Genomic DNA, 21363 nt, shown 5'->3' with positions numbered 1-21363 from the left:
CTGACCCAACCATGCAAATGTCGCAGCAGAATCAAAACTCATCAGACCAGCTAACATTTTTCCAATCTTCTATTGTCCAATATTGGTGAGCCTTTTTCAGATCATTCTCTGTAAACTTTAGAGATGGTTGTTTGTGACCATGCCATGCCACGTTCAAAGTCACTTAAATCACCTTTCTTCCCCATTCTGATGCTCGGTTTGAACTGCAGCAGATCGTCTCGGCCATGTCTACATGCCTAAATGCACTGATTTGTTGCCATGTGATTGGCTGATTCGACATTTGCGTTAATGAGCAGTTGGACAGGTGTACCTAATAAAGTGCCTGGTGAGTCTACGTGAGTGTAGGTCGGACACTGAATCCGACAACACTGTACCAACTGTTAAGTATGGTGGTGGTAACATTGTGTTGTGAGGCTGTTTTGCTCCCAGTGAAGTATGTACAAAGTTGCACAAAGTGGAGGGATTAATGAGGAAAGAAAGACTACCACAGAGTTTAAATAAAAATAAAAAAGGTTAACATTGGCAGTACATTACTAGCTACAAAGCGTGCATCTAAGCTTCCAAAAGCAACTATGTGTGTGTGTGTGTATTTATACAATAAAATGACCGTATTTTAATAGTACAATATCAGGCTAACATCCAATCTGTCACGCTTGGTGTCTTCCCACACTCGGCTCTACCTGCAATCTCCAGCTCAAAATGCCTCTCACACTGACATAACTCCCTGTTCACCTGACACTGCACATGGCACCACCAGGAAGCCAATCACCGGAATATTGATTTCACCTGTTCCACCTACTATATGTACACCTCGCCAAGTACTGACGCATTTTTTGTCATACAAAGCGTTTTTCTTGCCTGTATTAGCCCTTTCATTTCCGACCCCGATTTTTGCCTGCCCTCTTATATTGCCTATGACCCTTGGACTGTTTATTATGTATGGTATGTTTGCTCCTTCTTGCTGCTGTTTATTAGTGTTGACCCTGCTTGTTTTGACTACTCTTTTGCCCACTACATTATTTAATAAAGTACTTTTTTTGCAGCCATGACACAATCCCAACTTTTAAATCAAAGATGAAAGGCCTCTTGATTTTCAGATCATCTGCATGTATAATATTATTTATGACAAAAATTGTTGTAAATTATTGAGTTTTTACAGTATCAGTTTGGCTGCTCAGGAAATAGTGTAGCTCTTAAATCATTACAGGAAATTAGGTTCAAGATGTCCGAAAAAACTTTAGATTTATATTTGCATCACACCGCTGCCTAACTGACAAATAAAATAAGTTTCACACACACAGACACAAACTTACGGCTTCCGTTTTCTGATGGAATGATTTCTGGTAATGGTGGTGTAAAAATATAAATGTCATTGTCCAGGGTTCTCTTGTAGAAACTGGAGTTATATGTCTCTGGTTCTTCACTCCACTCAAATCCAGCACTGTAAAACATTCACATACATACTCTTGTTTTTATACAGGACACATTTCTATCCGAACTGTAGTTTATTTCTTACTGTGTATTCATTCTAATGTTAGTAGTTCATTACTGTACATATATACTGACCACAGCATGTGCACATGATTGGAATGTGCCTGTTGACAATTCACTGCCAAGATAGCAATGAACTTCTGACTGTTGACTTCTGCCTAGGTTGATTTCAGTCAGTGGTGCACCTGTTTTTTTTGTTGCCAAGATCAATCAATACACCAAAAACTGACCTAAACACACCTCATTTTGTGATCACCACGGCCATCGGTGTAGATATATTCACAAGGGTTGTTGGTATTTAAAAGGCGCAGGTAGAAAGTGTGAAAACAGGCAAATTATACAGACTTTATATACACTATTGGTGTATATTGTGTACACTAGTGGTTGGTGTGGCACAGTGAATAACACCACTACCTGCTAGTAGTGTTGGCTACCACATCACGTGGGAGACGGGGGTGTTCAATTCCAAAAAGAGTCCTTGGGCAAGATTCCTAACATTGGCCCACATCTGTAGTAGGAATAACCTTGTAATTTACTTCGGATAAAAGTGCCAGCTAAATGCCATAAATGTAAATGTGTGCAGGGTCTTAGGACATAAAAAAACTGCTATAATTTGTTGTTATGTTACAATTGTCAAATGTTCTATATTCCAGCAAAGGTGCATTAATAGTAGGGTTTCAAATTTGTCATGTACTGTATTTTTTGCTCTATAATGATGCACTTAAAATCCTTTAATTTTCCCAAAAATAGTCACTGCGCCTTTTAATCCAGAGTGGCTAATGTATGAATTCTACCAGTCAGGTTGTAAATAGCAGTAAAGCCACTCTGCTAAACTTTAGCATTATACAGGAGTTTCAGTTTAGTTCTCCAGCATCAAAGCTGAAATAGCATAAGCATTAGCCGCTAACCGCTATTTCCTCTTTCAGAGGTGAGTATTATCTCTGTAGCTAGTACAGCTGGAGCATCATTAGCATCAGCCGCTAACCCTGCTAGCTCTTGCGTCATTCATAGGTTATAATATCGTACTTTAGCCTGCGCGATTACCGTGTTAAAACAAGCTACATAGCACAAAACACTAGATAACATCATCCTGGCTTACAAGAGCAGTCAGAGTTCCTCAGTGCTCACTGCTACTGGTTAGCCACTAATGCTAATGTTCCAGGCTAAGTGCTGGAGAAATTAGTGAATCTAAGCTTCCTGTACATAAACAGAAACGCTTTACTCACCCCCAAAAAAAAAAACAGCAGGAGAGAAATCTGTGTAACATCCAACACTCATTTGAAGGTCTTTTTTTTAATTACAGTTTTGTTTATTTAGCTTAGCTTTACTTAACTTAGCTAGCTATCCCCCACCACCACCACCCAGCGATGAGACCTGCTGAATTAGAAGTTCCTTACAGTCTCTCTTAAAATGCACCTTATAATCCAGTGCACCTTATGTATTAAAAATTATACCAGATCATAGACATTTATTGAGAGTGCGCATTATAATACGGCGCAACTTATAGTGGGAAAAATACGGTATTCCTAGTGGCAGCAGCTCACCTGCTGGTCATTGCATCTGTGGATGCAAATAAATAGTTTGACCTGCAGGACATTCTGGCACTATTTTGAATAAGGATGGCACATTCCACATGAACATTAAAACAGTCCAGTAATTTTTTTTTATGGTAAATGTAGGTCATACTATGTCATACCTGGACTATTCCACCTTCAGTGTCCCTTCAGTCCACACATGAGGATTCAACTATTAAAGTATTAATCTATTCTACATCAGAAACACTCCATCATCCCTCTGTGTTAGTTAAACACATACACACATAGGCATAAATCCTGTTTACACTCAAGCTGTGAATCTAAATCATTCCGCTGTCAGAATGTGACATTTGTGCTGTGTGATTAAACTAGTTGACACTTTTGAAGGATGTGTTTATCGCTGTGGAAAGGCAGAAGAGTGTCCAGTTCAATGAAACTTGTTTAATCAGCTGGACAAAGATGTAAACATGGACTATTTAAAGCAGACTCTTACCTTGTGGGATAAACTCTGGTGATGCCTCCATCTGTGGCCACAAACTTAGCTCTGATTCTGTCAGTTCTGCAAATCAAACAATAGAAGGTTACCAAATAATTCATGATATTAAGCACTGATGATAGAGATGAGCACCTCATCTCTAAAACAACATCATACATGTTTTCTATGGGGCCAATATACAGTATTTTATTTTATAGAATACAGCACATGAAATGAATTAGCAGAACTGTGTTTGAAGCTGGCATGCACGTAATAAATTTGAGCAATATTTGAACATGTGTGTGTGTGGGTGTGTATGCATGTTTGTGCATCCGCTAACATGACTCACCTATTCTGTTCAGTCCAGTGTTTCACTATTTTGGAGGTAATGCCAGCGTCCAGTAACAACCGATTCACCAGATCCACATTGCCTAAGAACATATGAAAGAGTGTGAGAGACAAAAGAAACTTAAGCAGGATAAATGCCCATTTCTTCTCATGTTTTACCCAGAATTTGGTTTAGTTTTCATGTACAGTAATTCACCCAGCCTGTAGTATAGTTTACACTAGATTCATTCTTAAACATTTTCCTGTCTGTCCTACCCTGCATACATTTTTTTAGAGAAGGCACAACTTGTGAAGCCCCTAAGTAACATTTACTAAACAAACTGGACAGTTTTTAGTAATTAAAAAAATGATTGATTGCTTGATTAGTGCTTTAGATTAATTAAAAAAATCCAATTTTGAAAGTGTACGTTTTTTACGTTTCAACCCATTAACAATGTAAATGTGCTAGAAAATGTCACACAGCTCTGGGAAAATTAAGAGACCACTTCAGTTTTTGAATCAGTTTCTCTGAATTTGCTATTTATAGGTGTATGTTTGAGTAAAATGAACCTTGTTGTTTTATATTTATAACTACAGACAACAATTCCATATAAAAATATTGTCATTTAGAGAATTTATTTGCAAAAAATGAGAAATTACTAAAATAGCAAAAAAGATCAGTTTGGTTTGATGGCTTGTGATCATCCATCTTCCTCTTGATTATATTCAAATTATTTTCAATTTTGTAAAATCAAAGAAACTCATCATTTTAAGTGATCTTTTATGTTTTTCCAAATCTGTATATAACATACTGTATAGCCAGTTCTGACCCCATTTCTAGAACAAAATGATTAAATACAAGTTACTGCATAATGAACGTGATATACATTACATCAGTACTGTAACCATAAAACATAAGTCATACGATTTTCAAGTAATATTCAAAACTGGGCCTCTGCACTTACAGTCCTAGTCCCATTTAATGTTTGTTTATTCCCAACGAATACTGACGTTTTAAACAAACCAAAAAACTCTGAGGGTTTTATGTAGCTCTTTTTTGAGATGCTGTTAACCTGAGGTTTCTGAGGCTGGTAACTCTGATTACCTTATCCTGTACAAAAGAGGTAAGTAACTCTTGCGCTTAATTTCCTGGAGTGGTCCTGATGAGACCTATTTTCATCATAGTGTTTTGGATTGTTTTTGCGATACTTTCAAAGTTCTTGAGATTTTTCTGGATGAACTGAACTTCAGTTGTGAAATTATTTTTTCTTTACACAGTTGAGTAGTTCTTGCAATAATATGGAATAAAACTTTTTTAGATATATAGCTATTCACTGTATACCAACTCTACCCTTTTCACAACACAACTGATGCTCTTAAACAAGGGCATGAAATTTAAATGATTAACTCTTGATACGTTCAGCACAGCTGTTACCTTAAAACCACTACATTTGTTTCACACTTTTTTACTTTGGTAGTAAAGGGTTAAGTATGTAATAAGTGCGTACTTTATTTATTAAGCACATTTAAAATCAAAAATACATTTATTTACTTCATTTTATCCAATGAATGTTATTTCTAATGCAACTGAACCACACATACAGATCATTAATGCAGAATCTGTATTCATCTGACATAATGCTGATGACAGTAAAGTTTATTTTGATGTACTATGTGTAAATTTCAGCTTGAACTGAATCACACTAGGGCTAGGGTTATATAGAGAACAGCCTGCAGCCCTTCACCTCTGAAGGAGTTATTGCAGTAGGAGTTCATAAAAAGAGGAGGCGAAACGGAGCAATGAAAAAGTAATGTGCAGATTAATTCCCTGCGACACGGAACATGCCTGAACCGTACGGCTGCGTAGAACGGCAACAGCCCATCAAAGGGGCAGCGTTGTGTGTTTTTTTTTTTTTTTCTCCTCCTTTGAACACTTTAAAAATGTTGTGCTGCAGTTCATTAATGCAAAGGCCAGGGTAACTCCTTTATGACACACCACACACACACACACACACACTTCACAGAGGGCAGCTGGTGTAGCACTTTACTCCGTGCCCTCTCGGTGCTGTGTGCTTTTCATTAGGGCCTTATTGAAGGCAGCCCAGGAATTCGGTTCAACTCAACCGGCCTGACCGAGGCCCGCCTTTATAATACCAAGATCATACGCGACAATTACAGGGGCCTCCGAGACAAATCTCTACAAATATGAACGCTTTAAATTGATCCTTTCTGTTGGATAAACAATTTTTCAGCTTTGTGATTATGGAGGAGACTGCAGGATAATGAATTGAGCCTTAACCTGCATATAAAAAGACCCGTAAGTGAGTAAAGATGGGTTTAAAGTGACTGTACACTTAAGCGCACAATACACATACAAAGACCCTTAAGTGACTAAAGACAGTTTTGAAAAGATGATAAATAACAGGGAAGACCCACACACAAACATATATACACATACATACACACTACAAAAACTCTGGGTCAGCTGGTGGTCTGTCCGCATGTCTGAAATAGTAATCAACTAGCTGAACGGCCACTTTCATTGCGATACATTTTGAATGGGTTAACCCTGGCCAGTGTGCCCCCCGCCCACATTCCATGCCTTTTGGTTCACTGTGTCCATCTCTCTCTCTCTCTCTCTCTCTCTCTCTCTCTCTCTCTCTCTCTCTCTCTCTCTCTCTCTCGTTGTGGCATGTCCTGCTTTCTCTCACTCACACAGGGTAATTGGAGTTGGTCGGTGTGCAGGTACAAGGCAAGCCCCCCACACGCCTAACACGTGCACCGGAGCGAGCGATTACCGCACCTCCAGTGTTAGGATCAAAGGGCTCTATAGAGAAGACGTGGGGGCAGGGTCACAAGACCACAACAGCCAACGGGAGAGCAATAAATATCACTCGATTTTTATTCACTGGAATATGCATGTCTATTAATGGACCTCTAGAGACACACTTAACGCGGAGCGCTCAATCAAAAGCTGTATTTAATCAGGCAGGCTAAAGGACAGCTTATTCTACTGGGACAAAAAAAGTTGAGAAGGTCAGAGTGACTTACTTCAGCCTGAAACCTTTATGCTCAACAAAGGGGCAAAAGAGCTCATATTTAACTATTTTAACTAATATAAAAAAAGAGTCCAACCAGCAACCTCAAGCTGTCAGCCTAAGTGAGTATTAAAGTACCAGAAAAGTGTCAATTAAACCCACAAACGCTACTAAAGCTACTAAAATATCACAGCATTTCAAAATTTTATTTAGATTTATTAATACTGATTCTAAAGCTACACACGTGGACAAAATTAATCTTTCGTTCAGTTAATGAAAGAAAAACCCACAATGTTCACAGAAATACTGTAACTTGAATCAGACAAAAGTAATAGTAAATAGAAATGCTATGAAAATAAACAAATGAAAGTTAGACATTGCTTTTCAACCATGCTTCAACAGAAATATAAAAAAATAAAAAATAAAACTCATGAAACAGGCCTGGACAGAAATGATGATACCCTTAATTTAATATTTTGTTGCACAGCCTTTTGAGGCAATCACTGCAATCAAACGATTTCTATAACTCTCAATGAAACTTCTGCACCTCTCAGCAGGTACTTTGGGTAACTCTTCATGAGCAAACTGCTCCAGTCGTCTCAGGTTTGAAGGGTGTCTTTTTCCAGACGGCATGTTTCAGCTCCTTCCAAAGAAGATTAATAAAATTTTTGGATTTTAGGATTTAAATCAGGGCTCACAGGACCACTTCAGTCTAGACCAATGTTTTCCTCCTAGTCATTCTTGCGTGTTTTTAGCTGTGGTTTGGGTCATAATCCTGTTGCAAGACCCATGACCTGCGACTGAGACCAAGCTTTGTGACACTGGGCAGCACAGTTCTCTCTTAAATCCCTTTATAGATTTAATTTAAAACACCCTGTGCCAGACGCAGCAAAGTAGCACCAGAATATAACAAAGTCTCCTTCATGTTATACAGTAGGGACAGTGTTCTTTTCTTGATTTTTCAGTCTGTAAAAACAGAGCTGATGTGTCTTGGAAAAAAAGGTAAATTTTTGTCTCATCTGTCTATAGGACATTCTCCCAGAAGCTTTGTGGCTTGTCAACATGTTCTTGGGCAAATTCCAGTTTGGCTTTTTTATGTTGGTGTCCTCCTTGGTCATCTCCCATCAAGCCCTCTTTGGCTCCAATAACTGTGTGGTGCGATCTGACACTGATGTTCCTTAAGCTTGAAGTTTACCTTAATAATTTTAGACCTTTCTCTGGGCTCTTTTGTTGCCATTCGTTTTATCCATGTCTTCGATTTTGTCATTTTGCTCCTGCGGCCACATTTAGGGAGGTTGGCTACAGTCCCATGGACGGATGGATTACATTTCTGATTAATATGTTTAACTGTAGTCACAGGAACATCAAGCTGCTTGGAGATGGTCTTATAACCTTTACCTTTAACATACTTGTCTATAATTTGCTTTCTAATGTCCTGAGATAAATCTTTACTTCACTTCCTCTGCTTCATGATGAGTGTGGTACACACCATGTCAACAAACAGCACAGTGAGTACCTGCAACCCTGTATATAGACCCACTGACTGATTACAAGACTGCAGACAACTGTAATACTAACTAGTGGACAAACCTTGATTTAACATGTCCCTTTTGTCATGTTATTTTCAGGGGTACCATCATTTTTGTCCAGGCCTGTTTAATGAGTTTACTTTTTAAAAAGAATTCTGTTGAACCACGGTTTAAAAATCAATGTCGGATTTTCATTTGTTTATTTTCACAGAATTTTGTCCACGTGTGTATGCTATAACGAAGCAAGAGCATTGCTGTAGAGATACTGTACATATAGTACATGGCTACATGTTTAAACCTCATTCACAGCACCACATAACACCATACAGCAGGGCACATCCTGCATTTCTCTTACTCTAAAGATGCCCCTCGATCCCTTGGATTAAGAATCAAATTTGTGGTTTTATTCCCCCTATCTGTCAGCACAGCATCAGTAAGCTGGAACTGAACCTGCAGTGTGGAGCATACAGCTGTTGGTGAGCCTGCTGATGAGAGTTAGGAGAGTGGAGCTGGCTGTGGTGCATCATGAATGATAACAAAATCCTGCTGTGAACTGATCTGAACTATGTCTTACATGCAGCTTATTAAAACATGTAGAAAAAGTCGCTGTAAAGTGTAGATGCTATGTTTCCATATTTTATACTGTTGTGCTAACATGGTCCTAAATTTTCCTGTCAGGTTTTCTGGCCTCCCCTTTGTCCCTGTGTAACTCTAGAGACTGCCTCTGTACATTTGGTCAGCTTCCTAGTTCCCTTTCCTTTGTACCCAGTCACCTGATTATTAGATTGTCTTCTTCTCCTCTTCATTCTCATTTACTTTGTGTACATTACTGGCCAAAAGGTTAAACACACCATTCTTTTTTGTAGTCCAGTGCTGCATGGCCCAGCTGTTGCTTTATTATTTTCTCATTTTATTAATGATTTATTAATGAAACAAAAACTTAATCCAATGTTAGCTGAGATAAAGGTGCTGTTGCCATGTAGGTCAACCAGACCTCTTCCTGTACCAGTTTTCTCTAGTTCTCCTGAGTCCTAAATGTTTAGAAAACAGTATCCACTGCTCTCTGGCTTCATCTGTAATTTCTCTACATTTAATAGTTACAGAGTTATCTGTGTTTGTGTCTTTTTTTTTCTAGTTATTATGATGAAAGTGTGAATGTGCTGTGTGTAACTGTGTAAATGCTGCAGTAGAGAGAGGAGTTCTATGATCTGTTCCAATACTTGTTTTCCTACAAGACAAAGGCTTTGTAATTATAACTTTTGCTTTCATATCCAAAGCTTAGTTTATCCCCCCCCCACACACACAATTTTTTTTTATCAATATACAATTGTTTTAATTAATTTATTTATTTTTTTGTCAGATTTTTGTTTTATATATTTTTTCTGTTTTTTTGTAACATTCAAGTTCATTGGAATTGGTAACACTTAACCCATGTTACTGACTGGACCTGAAGAACGTAAATGGCAAAAATAAAAATGATTACCTATTCTATTACCAACTGTGTTAAACATCCTACATTCTTATATACATATTTGTAAGTATTTGATTAGTCTTTTAAAACTTGCCATACGAATTTATCTTGCCAAATTTACAGAAAAGTAGAATTCTTAACTTTCAATGGAAGTTTTTTTAAGGATAATTTCTATTGGTCCATTTCCCAGAACATTTTGGGACAATGTAAAGAAAACCAGATTCACCAAAGTATGCCAAAAAGTAAAAAATAAAAAATAAAAATCCAAAAACAGATATAAAAGGTTTGCTTTTGTATGACAGAGATAATACATTGATGTCTTTAACCTGTGGTCTGGGAAACTTTCTTTAAGTATGTTACCTGTTTTTACTGGACAATAATCTTTCAAATTTGTCAAGCAAAGATGGACAATCATCCGTTCAGCACTCACATTGTGGATCGTTGGGGGTCTTCATGTCAATGTACTTATTGAACTCGATCAGGAATTCTGTGTTGTTGCTACTCTGCGGTTTCAGGTCATTGCAGTACTCTCTACAAGGGCAATCACAAAAACAGAATTGGAGCAATAACTTAACAGTTTCAAATTAACAAAACTTTCCACCCAGCCCTAATTCAGTCAACTAAGTCTAATCTAAGTTTGCAGTTTAGCATTGCAACAATGAGGGACCGGTCGAGACCCATGTCAGATTACATTGAACTGGAACAAAGGGGCCCATTTTAAAAGGTAAACACATAAGATTCTAAGTAATCTCCAATATTTTGGATAAAGTGGCTTCTGTGCTATCACTGAATGTGATCTAAAGATAACATGTCCATTCGGGGTCTCTTTAGGGAGCCCAGTTGGGAACCAGAAAGTTTTGTCCACGGTTCCATGTTAGCCTCACATATGGATGTCTGTTAGGGGCCCCATCAGGGTCAGGGACCAGGAGGGGTAAAATATGGGCCCCATCTGCACATGGGGACTGGAAGAGACCCATGTCAGATTACGTTGAACTGGAACAAAGGGGCCCATTTTGAAAGATAAACACACGTACAAACACATGTACGACTCAGAACTCATGCCCACCTGAAACCCACCTAGCTCACCTTCTAGCTGTATGAGCCCTACATGAGAATGCTGGCTAAATTTGTAGAGTTAAATAGGTAAAATCTGATGACTGAAGCATTAGCAGTAGTGTAAGTGATGCTAATCTCTATTATTGGACATGTTCACTGCTGTGTATCTTCTCAACTGAGTGACTATAACTTGTATAATGTATAGATAAAACTATACATTTTTAACTGTTTATTGACATTTTTTCACAAAACTTATTAATTCATTGTTAAACTTATGAGTGCTTTACTTTAATGAATCAGATCAGACTACAAGGCACACCAGATTATTAGGCACACTATCAAAGAATGTCTATTTCCTGGTCTACTTTCATCCATAAAGGGTGTTGCCATGTTTTCCTTCTAATGGGGAAGCTGGGGGAGAAGAAAACAAAACTGTAATTAGTTAAAAAAAAAATCATCTGTTAAAGTCTAAAGAGTCCTGGGCAGGAGGTTAATCTACACAGATTTCTCTCCTAAAACAGTTCATTTGAGTGAGTAAAGCACTTCTGTTAATTTACTGTAAGCTTAGATTTCCAATATTTTGTCTAATGGTGAGTTTTCAGTAAAGTTTCTCCAGCACTAAGGCTGGGTGCAGCAGCATAGCATAAGCCGCTACCGCAGCATTAGCACTAGACTGAGGAACCCTGAGAGTTCCGCTAACCCAGGGCGTTATTAGCGAGTGGCTCACCCCACATATCTTGTTTTAACATGGCAAACACGCAGACTACAGTCAGATATACTTACCTCTAATGCTGCGGTTAGCAGCTAATGCTAATGCTGCTGAACCCAGCCTTAGTACTGGAGAAACTTCACTAAAAACTCACCCTTATAATGCTTTACTTCAGCTGAGTAGCTTTACTATGCCTTAATACCTGACTGGTAGAATTAATAGATAAGGTGCACTGGATTATAAGGTGCACTGTCGATTTTTGGAAACATTTAAGGATTTTAAGTGCGCCTTATAGTCTGAAAATACTGTATTTGCATTTGTAACACATGAAATGAAGCATGATAATGGAGTTGTGTGTGTATTTCTGTAGTAAACGCACCTGGGAGCTATGAAAGTATATCCGTACTCCTCAAATTTATCCACCTGCAGGCTTTCCGAGACTAAAAAGAAGAAGAAACAAAATCACAGTCATGTTTAATTCATGCCAAATTGCAGCCTCTGAGAGAGTTTTAGTGCTGCTATAAAGAGAAAACACATGTATGAAGTGAAGAAAGGCGCTGAAGTGTCACATGATCCATTACATTAACACAAACATCAACTGCATTAATTCTCACTGCCTGCATTCTGTTTTAGACAGGGATGCTATTTAACGGGGCGCTAGTTGAAACACATTATGATGGATTGAGACAGCACCGCTGGCTGGGAGGCGCCACAGCTATTCTCCGGCTTTCCTAATCCCAGAAAACTGAAATTCACAGACTAATGCATCAACTCTATCAGCTTTATAGTGTAAGGTTGGGAAATAAATAAAAAATTGTATTCTCTATTGAAACCTACTCTTTATTTCTTCAGAGAGCCCAACGGTGTGATTGAACACAGGTTCTGCAGGTTCATCCTTCCTGCTGCAGTTAGACTTTACAACTAATGCTGTTGCCAGTACCAATCAAGTTTGTACATACCTTCTCATTTAATGTTTTATTCCTTTCTTTTTTCCCTACATTGCAAATGAATACTGAAGTCAGTATGAAGGATCACTTCAGGAATTATGTAGTAAACTTAAGTGTTAAACAAAATACTCTTTCCTAGGGTGCTGCTAACTTGTGGTTTCTGAGGCTGGTATCTGATGAACTTAATCTTTGCAACAGAGGTATTTCTTGCTCTTCCTTTAGTGGGGTGGTCCTGATGAGAGCCAATTTCATCATAATGATTTTGATGGTCTTTGCAACTGCACTTGAGGACACTTAAAAGTTCTTACAATTTTTTGGATTGACTGACCTTCATTTCTTCAAGTAATTATTTTCTTTATTAAATTAAGTAGTTTTTGCAATAGTATTGATTAGAACATGACTCAAATAGGGCTATTCACTGTATACAAACTCAATCACATTAAGAAGGCAAGTATTTTAAGTAATTATATCTTGACAAGTTCAGCACAGCTGTTAACTGAAAGCCATTCCCGGTGACTCAAGCCGCATAAAGCTGACAGAAGATCCAGCCAAGATATGCAAAGCTGTCATCTACGTTAGGGGTGCTGAGTTTAAAGAATCTAAAACATAAAACATATTCTGGTTTGTTTAACACTTTTTGTTTACTAAATAATTCTGTATGTTTTTCTTTATAGTTTGGTTGACTTTAGTATAACTCTACACTGCAGAACATTTTATATATTGAATTTAAGGTGTTCAAGCTTTTGACTGGTACTGACTACATTACACACTATACATTTAAATAAACTGTACCATAGTATGTGTAATATCTACATGTAAATATTTACATCCTAATATTGAGTTTATTCCCTTTTTCTTTTTCTGTGTTCTATCTTATCTTATTAGTTACATCTGTAGTGTATAGTCAATTACCATTGACAATGATTTTGCGCTGGAAAAGACTTGAAACCCCCAATTACTTAAATTGCACTTAAATTACAGTATAAACTAATGGACAGATGCTGAATTCTGTCAGTAAACCTTTATGTAAAGCATTATAAATCTATTCTGCTCTTTCGGTCAGAGGTCAGAATTTCTGGCACCATGTTATCAGCATAGTGTTGGAGGTGATGTTTTTATAGCATGGAGACCAGGAAACCCGGGGGAAAAGAAAAATATCCAGAACTGATTTTACTGTGATGTGGGGGGAACTCTTATTCCCTCATATCATTCATTTAAAGACCTGCAGTGCTTTAGTGCATGGATTCAAAAACAAAATAGTTTTTATACAGGCACAGGTTACAAACATTTACAGAATTTTTTTATACAGAATTCAGCAAATACCCAAATATTTCTATTATGAGAGGCCCCCGAATTATATCTTTCTAAGCAAGCATAAGGAAGAATATCAGAATGAGTGTCCATGGTAATCAATGGACAATGCAACAGAAAGATAATTAAATAATGTTTTAAGTTGAAGTTGTGACTGTTTTCATTTAAAAGGCAAATATCCTACGTTTTGACTTCACACAGGCTTGTTAAAGAAATGTTTGCATAGTTTTATATATACAGCTCTGGAAAAAAATAAGATATCACTTCAGTTTCTAAATCAGGTTCTCTGATTTAAGTAAAATTAACATTGTTGTTTTATTCTATAAACTACAGACAGCATTTCTTCCAAATACCAAATACAAATATTGTCATTTAGAGCATTTATTTGCAGAAAATTAGAAATAAACCTGGATTGTAATCTCAGTTTTCATGCATCTTGGCATGTTCTTCTCCACCAGTCTTGCACACTGCTTTTGGATAACTTTATGCCCGCACTCCTGGTGTAAAAATTCAAGCAGTTCAGCTTGGTTTGATGGCTTGTGATCATCCATCTTCCTCTTGGTTATATTCCAGAGGTTTTTAATTTGGTAAAATCAAGGAAACTCAATTTTTTAAGTGTTCTTTTTTTTATCCAGAGCTGTATAGCCACCATAGGATGAATGATAAATGTTTATATTATGTTGTCATATGGTCATATTTGCATCTATACAGTTAAAAAAAAAAAAAAAAAAAAAAAGACTCTGCAGGGAAGCAAAGTTAAAACTTAACAACTTGAGTTTTGCTTTTTACAACTTGAGTTGTGATTTAAATAAATATTTTGTTTGCGATTGAGGTTTTCTTGTAGGATTCAGAAAGTTTTATTATGTAATCTACTGGAGGATCTTGCATAGTCTAAATATGTCACACAGAACGAGCCAAAAATATATTTTTTTAAAGAGCAAGGTGACATCTGCCTGACAGAACACAGAGATGTGAATCCAGACAGAGCTATAATCATCCTGGCACTGCTGAGTTCAGCTTATGGACAAAAGTATTGGGACACCCATTCATGAATATTAAGTTAATATTAAACCGACTTTGCTTTATTTGCTGTATTACTGAAAAGTGAGGATTTTTTATGGGTCCTTTAGCACTAGCATGTTGAATGTGTGTCCTTGATTGCCACTCAAATGAACATCTATAGTGTGTTTGGGTTGTTTAGTCCATTTCAGGTAATTATAAGGCAATTTCAAGGGTTAATGCCAACTAATGACATAATTGAATTCTAGCAATTCGTACAAAACATGTATATATGTCTGTCTATACATGTCAGTAGACATGCATGTGATTCAAGGAGGATAAGACATGAGGAGAGAAAAGGAAAAACAAATACTTGCCAAGTCCCTCTGGAGGGTCAAATCCCACAAAGAGAGGAGAGAGGGGAGGGGCGATTGACCAAGGCAGGGGGAGGGAAGGGGAGACAGAGAATTAGGGGTGAAACCACATGGGTTAAAAGTCACCAATATTTTATTCACAGAGCAAGCCTTGAATAAAAATATTGCATTTTGATCAAACGGTTCTCTTTCAGCACACATGGAAACAAAAAAAAAAACAGTGAGGAAGGTCTTAAATGTGGTAATGCACCCTCATGGAGTTACATATACAGCACTGCTACGCCATCATTCATGAATTATGCATCATATGAAATTAAACAGTTTCCCATTCCGCACGAATGACATGAGGCGATGACAGACCAACTACCAAAGAAAAATAATTATAGTTTCAGTACCTCATATTATTATTTATCCACTGAACATGCTGGACATGGAAAGTGGAAAGTGGTGTGGTTTAATTCATACCGTAAAACACCAAACTGTTCCTATTGCACAGACAGAGGATGTCTAATGTATGGGTGGCTTAAAACCATTGAACTTTGGATTCCAGAGGCTCTTATAGACCTGAAGACTTACAGGTACAGACTGGGGAGTGTGGGGCAGATTACATAGAGACGGAAACATAAGAACACAGTGTTACGGTGTCACATTCAGTTTGAGACCATCAGAACAACTGTCCCGTTGTACAAATAAAGCCCATTCTGACTGGATTAGCTTATCAGATGGGCGTCTCTCCTCACTCAAACCTCTCGCTTCCACAGGACTGTAAATCCACCACCACAGGATGAAGATGGAGTTTCTAGGACCTAAATGTTTATGAAACGTTATGTGCTCACATTTGCATCCAAACAGACAAAGAAATCTACACTGGCTCCTCCTTCAACTCGACAGGAAGCCAAGTTAAAACTTTACAGTGTTTTGGAAAGATGCGTTTTACAATGCTGTGGAAAAAAGTATTTGCCCCTTACATATTTCTTTTGTTTTCGTTTTTTTTGTCATACTCACATTTTTTAGTGTTGAACCTTACCAGGTGACTAGCCCACCAAAATGACTCCAAAAGGGCATAGACAACTCATCCAGGAGGTCACAAAAGAACACAGCACATCTAAAGAACTGCAGGCCTTAATTGCTTCACTTAAGGTCAGTGTTAATGATTCATTTGAAATCGAATAAGAAAGACACTAGGAAAAAATGAGATCCATGGGAGATTTCAAGGCAACTCCTGACCAAAAAGAACAAAGGCCCACATCTCATCTCACATGTTGATGATCCCTAGGACTTGTGTTTGTGTCCTGTTACATCTGATATAAAACTAACCCATAATTTTAGAATAAGAACATCATATTGAAAGTCAAACATGGTGGTGGTAGTGTGATGATCTAAGGATGCTTTGCCCACGACCTGGGCAATTTGCTGTAATTGATGGAACCATGAGTTCTGCTCTCTACAAGAAAATCCTGAAGCACAATGTCCAACCATCAGTTTGTAACTTTGAGACCAGGATTGCTTGGGTTCTGCAGCAGGACAATGATCCGAAACACACCAGAAAGTCCAGCTCTAAATGAGTAAAAAAAAACTAAATTAAAGTTTTAGAGTGGCCTAGTCATGGTCTGATTTAATTATTCTTAAACAGGCGTATAATGCTCAAAAACCTCCCAATGTGGCTGAATTAAAACAATTCTATAAAGAAAAGTGGACGAAAATTCCTTCACAGAGATGTAAAAGACTCACTGCCAGTTATCAGTAAAAGCTTGATTGCAGTTGTTGCTGCCAAGGCTGGGACAACCACGTTATCAGGGTTTAGGGGGCAAATACTTTTTCACAAATTGGTCTGAAATGATTGTTAATCTAACATGTAAGAATGATTTTAAAAAAAGCAAAAACAAAGAAAATATGTAGAGGTCAAATACTTTTTTTTCACAGCACTTTATATAAATAAATATTTGGTTTGCAATTAAGGTTTTCTTGTAGGATTTACAAAGTTTTAATATTTACCCTACTGGAGGATCTTGCCTAGTCTAAATACGTAACGTAGAACAGGCCAAAAATATTTTTTAAAGCGCGAGGTGACATCTGCCTGACAAACTGACAGAACACAGAGATGTGAATCCAGACAGAGCTAAAATCATCCTGGCACTGCTGAGTTCAGCAAGTAACTCTACCTGTAAAAGGGGCAAGGGAAAAACACAGACATGGCCGGTCTGGGCGGAAATAAAATCACTGAAGTGTGACCAGCTTCTATGAAAGAGAGAATTATCCCAGGACTCTGGGTAAATTTAACCCTGTTTATACTCACCTGTTGCAAAGCCTTTTTAAATAAATTTTAATCAACTACAGTTTAAACAAACATGTTTGTGTTGGTTATACTCCAGATGTTTCAGTATGAGACAAAACTATATTTGAGGATCCACCAAATATTCTAATTAAACTTATTTGGCTTAAAATATCACTTGGAAAGAATGTGAAAAAAGTGATACTGAACATTTATCAACACAATAAATCATTTAGGCTGTTTAATTTTTACAATTCTAATTTGTTTGGTTTGGCAAAAATGTTTCATTTTAGGGCACCACTACTATTATAATAGTATTATGTTATTTTTATTGGATAACAATCTAATGCAAAAGAAAAAAAACTATTTTGTTTCAAATTATCTATAGTACCCAATAACTAAGACTGTTGGTTATTAAACAGGCTACAGCTTCACAGTTTTAAAAGAAAACTCACCTAAAAGGTAGGCTGACCATTCAGTAGTCTTTATATGGTCTTATAGTTATACTGTATATGGGTACATTCTTTAGAACTGTATTGCATAACCCTATTCATTAAGTTGTCACACATTGTAACTATACATACAGTACTAGTCAACTTTCTTTTTCATACATTGTAAATTAATACAGAAGTCATGCAGAATATGAAGCATCACATAATGAATTATGTCATAAATTTAAAAGTGTTAAACAAACCAAAATACTTAAATAATGTGAAGCATTTAGATGGCTCTTATCTAGGGTGCTGTTAACTTATGTTTTTTAAGGCTGGTAAATCTGATGATCTTTTTCTGTGCAACAGAGGGAACTCTTGATCCTTCTTTACTGGGCCGATCCTGATGAGAGCCATCATAAAGTTTTGAGTGGTTTTTGCAACTGCACTTGAGTATACTCATCATAATATGTATTAAAACATTACTCAAATAGGGATATTCACTGTATTCCAAATCTACCTCTTCACAACACAACTGATGCTCAAGTAAATCAAAGTAAATCAAAATCAAGTAATTAACTCATGGCTTTCAGTTAACAGCTGTTAACTGAAAGCCATTCTAGGTGACTAAATCATAAAACTTACTGAGAAAATGCCAAGATGTGTTTAGCTGCCATCTAAGCAAGAGGTAAAACATATAAAATCTATTTTGGTTTGTTTAACACCTTTTTTGTTTATCAAATAATTTAATATGTTTTTATTCGTTGTTTGGACGAGATTAGTATTATTCTACAATGTAGAAAATCTTTAAATAATGAAATAAAAAAAGGCCAACCTAGTGCCTGGAGGAATTACATAAAAGGATATAAAAAGCTGGATTGGTGGAGTTGTTTGGATCAGTCAAAGCTTTAACATCTCACCTTCAAACAATGCAAACATCTACTCAACATCCCTGCCCTTAATAAGCACGCACACAAACACACACAGAAGCCTAATAGAAGCAGTCAAAGAGATCTTCTGCACACACACAGATACAATGCACCAAGACCAAAGTATATCAACAAGCGCAGCCAAATCTTACTGTCTACAGTGGCACATGTCCTAAATGTGCTTGAGTGTGTGTGGTGTGAGTGGGGCATATTAAATACATACTGTATGTGCTTGAGCTGTGAAAGTTAGCCAAGCTTGCAATAGATGACGAGGTGCAAATGTTAGACATATTACAGAGAGAGAGAGAGAGAGAGAGAGAGAGAGAGAGAGAGAGAGAGAGAACAGAAGTCAAAAATACTTGCCAGAATCATTGAAGGGCGCCCAGGCTACAAACAGACAGGGAGGAGAGAGGAGGTGAAAGGGGGTGAGAGAGGAATAGAGAGAAAGAGAGAGAGAGAGAGAGACATAGAGAGGGAGAGAGAAAAAAAGAGAAGTGGGACAAGAATGGGAGGGAACAAAATAGGAAAGAACATAAGGGATTAACCAATATTTTATTCAACTCCAGAAGCTTTGAATAAGAATATTGTATTTAGAATGCAAGCTTAAAGAGATACTCCAGGAATTTCTCAAATGAATCTCGGCATTGTGAGGTTGACTAGCATGGACAGAAAACGGTGCTCTTTATAAAATTCTGGCTTGTCAATTTTAGCAGCAGCAAGCAAATATATTACTTCAAATGCATACTTGATTAGCACTTTTACCTAAATTTCTCCCTCATTTAATTAGCCAATTAACTCATCACTTGCAATGCTCCAGACTCTGTGAGGGTCTCTGTGAAACAGTCATCAATGCAGCATCACCAAGCAGCCAAAACAGGACCCAGCTCTGATACATCAGCCAACAGATGCCTGAGCCAGCCAGCTTCACACTTAGAGTAATGGAGGACGAGCGCCATCTACCAACCCACAGAAAGCATGGCCTATTTTAATCAGGCTCCAGCTTCTGATGAAGGAACATGACAATGTTTTAGTCTGTTGAGCCACTAAGAGTCATAATAAAAATAAATAAATAAATAAATAAATAAAACATTATAGGGAGCCCTGAGACTACAATACAGGGAATGCTAATCAAATAATCACTGCCACATATTTAATTTTTGCTGTCACTTTTTGACATACTACTAATCTGGCACATTTCTTTATATTGTTTCAAAGTTCATAATGAATATATACGAATATATCAAAAGTAATACATTAAAAATCTACTGTTTGTGGTAAAGGTCTACAGTGGGCAAAAAATTTAGACAGCCACTGATTGAGTTTGAAGTCTGACTGTTTGAGGCTGTGGACAGGTGTATTTTATACAGGTAGTGAGGTCAAACAAGTGGCAGTATAATACAGGTAATGAATGGAGGACAGAAGAGCTTCTTAAAGAAGAAGCTACAGGTCTGTGGAAGCCAGAAATCCTGCTTGTCTGTGGGTGATCAAATACTTAAGTTTCACTATAACTTACAAAACAATTCTTTAAAAACCCTACAATGTGATTATCTGGATTGGTTGAAGTATACCTATGATAAAAATGACAGACCTCTCTCATCTTTCTAAGTAGGAGAATCTGCGGCCCACTAAATGCTTTTTAATTTGCCCCACTGTATGTACACAACATTTAAGGGTACAGTTTAATTTTCCATAAAGAATTTAAAGATATTAGAAAAAGAGTTTATCCTTATTAGTTGTTGAATCAACTGTCGCTGTATTGTCCAGGGAAGGGTTTCTAGTACATGTTGTAGCATTGCTGTGAGGATTTGATGGCATTCATTGACAAGAGCATTAATGAAGTCAGGATGTTGGATAATCCCCAACTCATCATAGAAGTACTGTAAAGGGATATATAAAGCATACAGTTACTGTTATATGCACTGTAGAGCTCAGTGCAGGGGGGCTTTATACCCCTCTGGTTCACACATGGCATTAGAGTCTGTTCCATAGAGTCTTATTCTATTGGCAGAACTTTTTTTCCACAATTTTCTCCTCAATTTATAAGGCCCATTACCCAACCCACTCATTCACTAATGATGCTCCAACACCAGTAAGGTAAAGAAGAGCACATGCCTCCTCCAATACATGTGAAATCAGTCACCGCCTCTATTTGAACTGCTGCTGCTGAGCAATAGCGAGTAGCATCACTGACTCTGTTCCGATACATCAGCTCACAGATGCTGATCGACATCACCCTTTGGAGTGATGTGGGGAAAGAGCACCATCTACCCACCCAGAGAGAGCAAGGCCAATTGTGCTCTCTCAGGGCAGCTGATGGCAAGCTACATGAACAGGATTCGAACTGGCGATCTCCTGATCATAGTGGCAGCTCTTAGTCCGCACTGCCACTTCTTTACAAGGACTAAATAAGCTGTTTGTCAGCAACTGAATCAACTTTAAGTAGCTATATTCTTTACATAAAAAGCCTGG

General features: G+C 37.4%; 1 protein-coding gene across 1 annotated transcript in view; it reads right to left on the bottom strand.

Moving 5' to 3' along the window:
• Positions 1 to 21363, bottom strand: part of cacna2d1a (calcium channel, voltage-dependent, alpha 2/delta subunit 1a) — a 177651-nt gene that overhangs the window by 26728 nt on the left and 129560 nt on the right. The window contains exons 23-27 of the mRNA XM_049474268.1: positions 12011 to 12071; positions 10297 to 10397; positions 3851 to 3932; positions 3520 to 3585; positions 1314 to 1441 (exon numbers count right to left, since the gene is read on the bottom strand). Of these exons, the coding sequence (XP_049330225.1) occupies positions 1314 to 1441; positions 3520 to 3585; positions 3851 to 3932; positions 10297 to 10397; positions 12011 to 12071 (438 nt within the window). The remainder of the gene's footprint in view (positions 1 to 1313; positions 1442 to 3519; positions 3586 to 3850; positions 3933 to 10296; positions 10398 to 12010; positions 12072 to 21363) is intronic.

This window comes from Astyanax mexicanus, chromosome 2 (assembly GCF_023375975.1).
Source record: "Astyanax mexicanus isolate ESR-SI-001 chromosome 2, AstMex3_surface, whole genome shotgun sequence".
NCBI classification, from domain to species: Eukaryota; Metazoa; Chordata; class Actinopteri; order Characiformes; family Acestrorhamphidae; genus Astyanax; species Astyanax mexicanus.
Note: the sequence above shows the minus strand (reverse complement) of the source record. Positions and strands in the feature narration are given on the sequence as shown.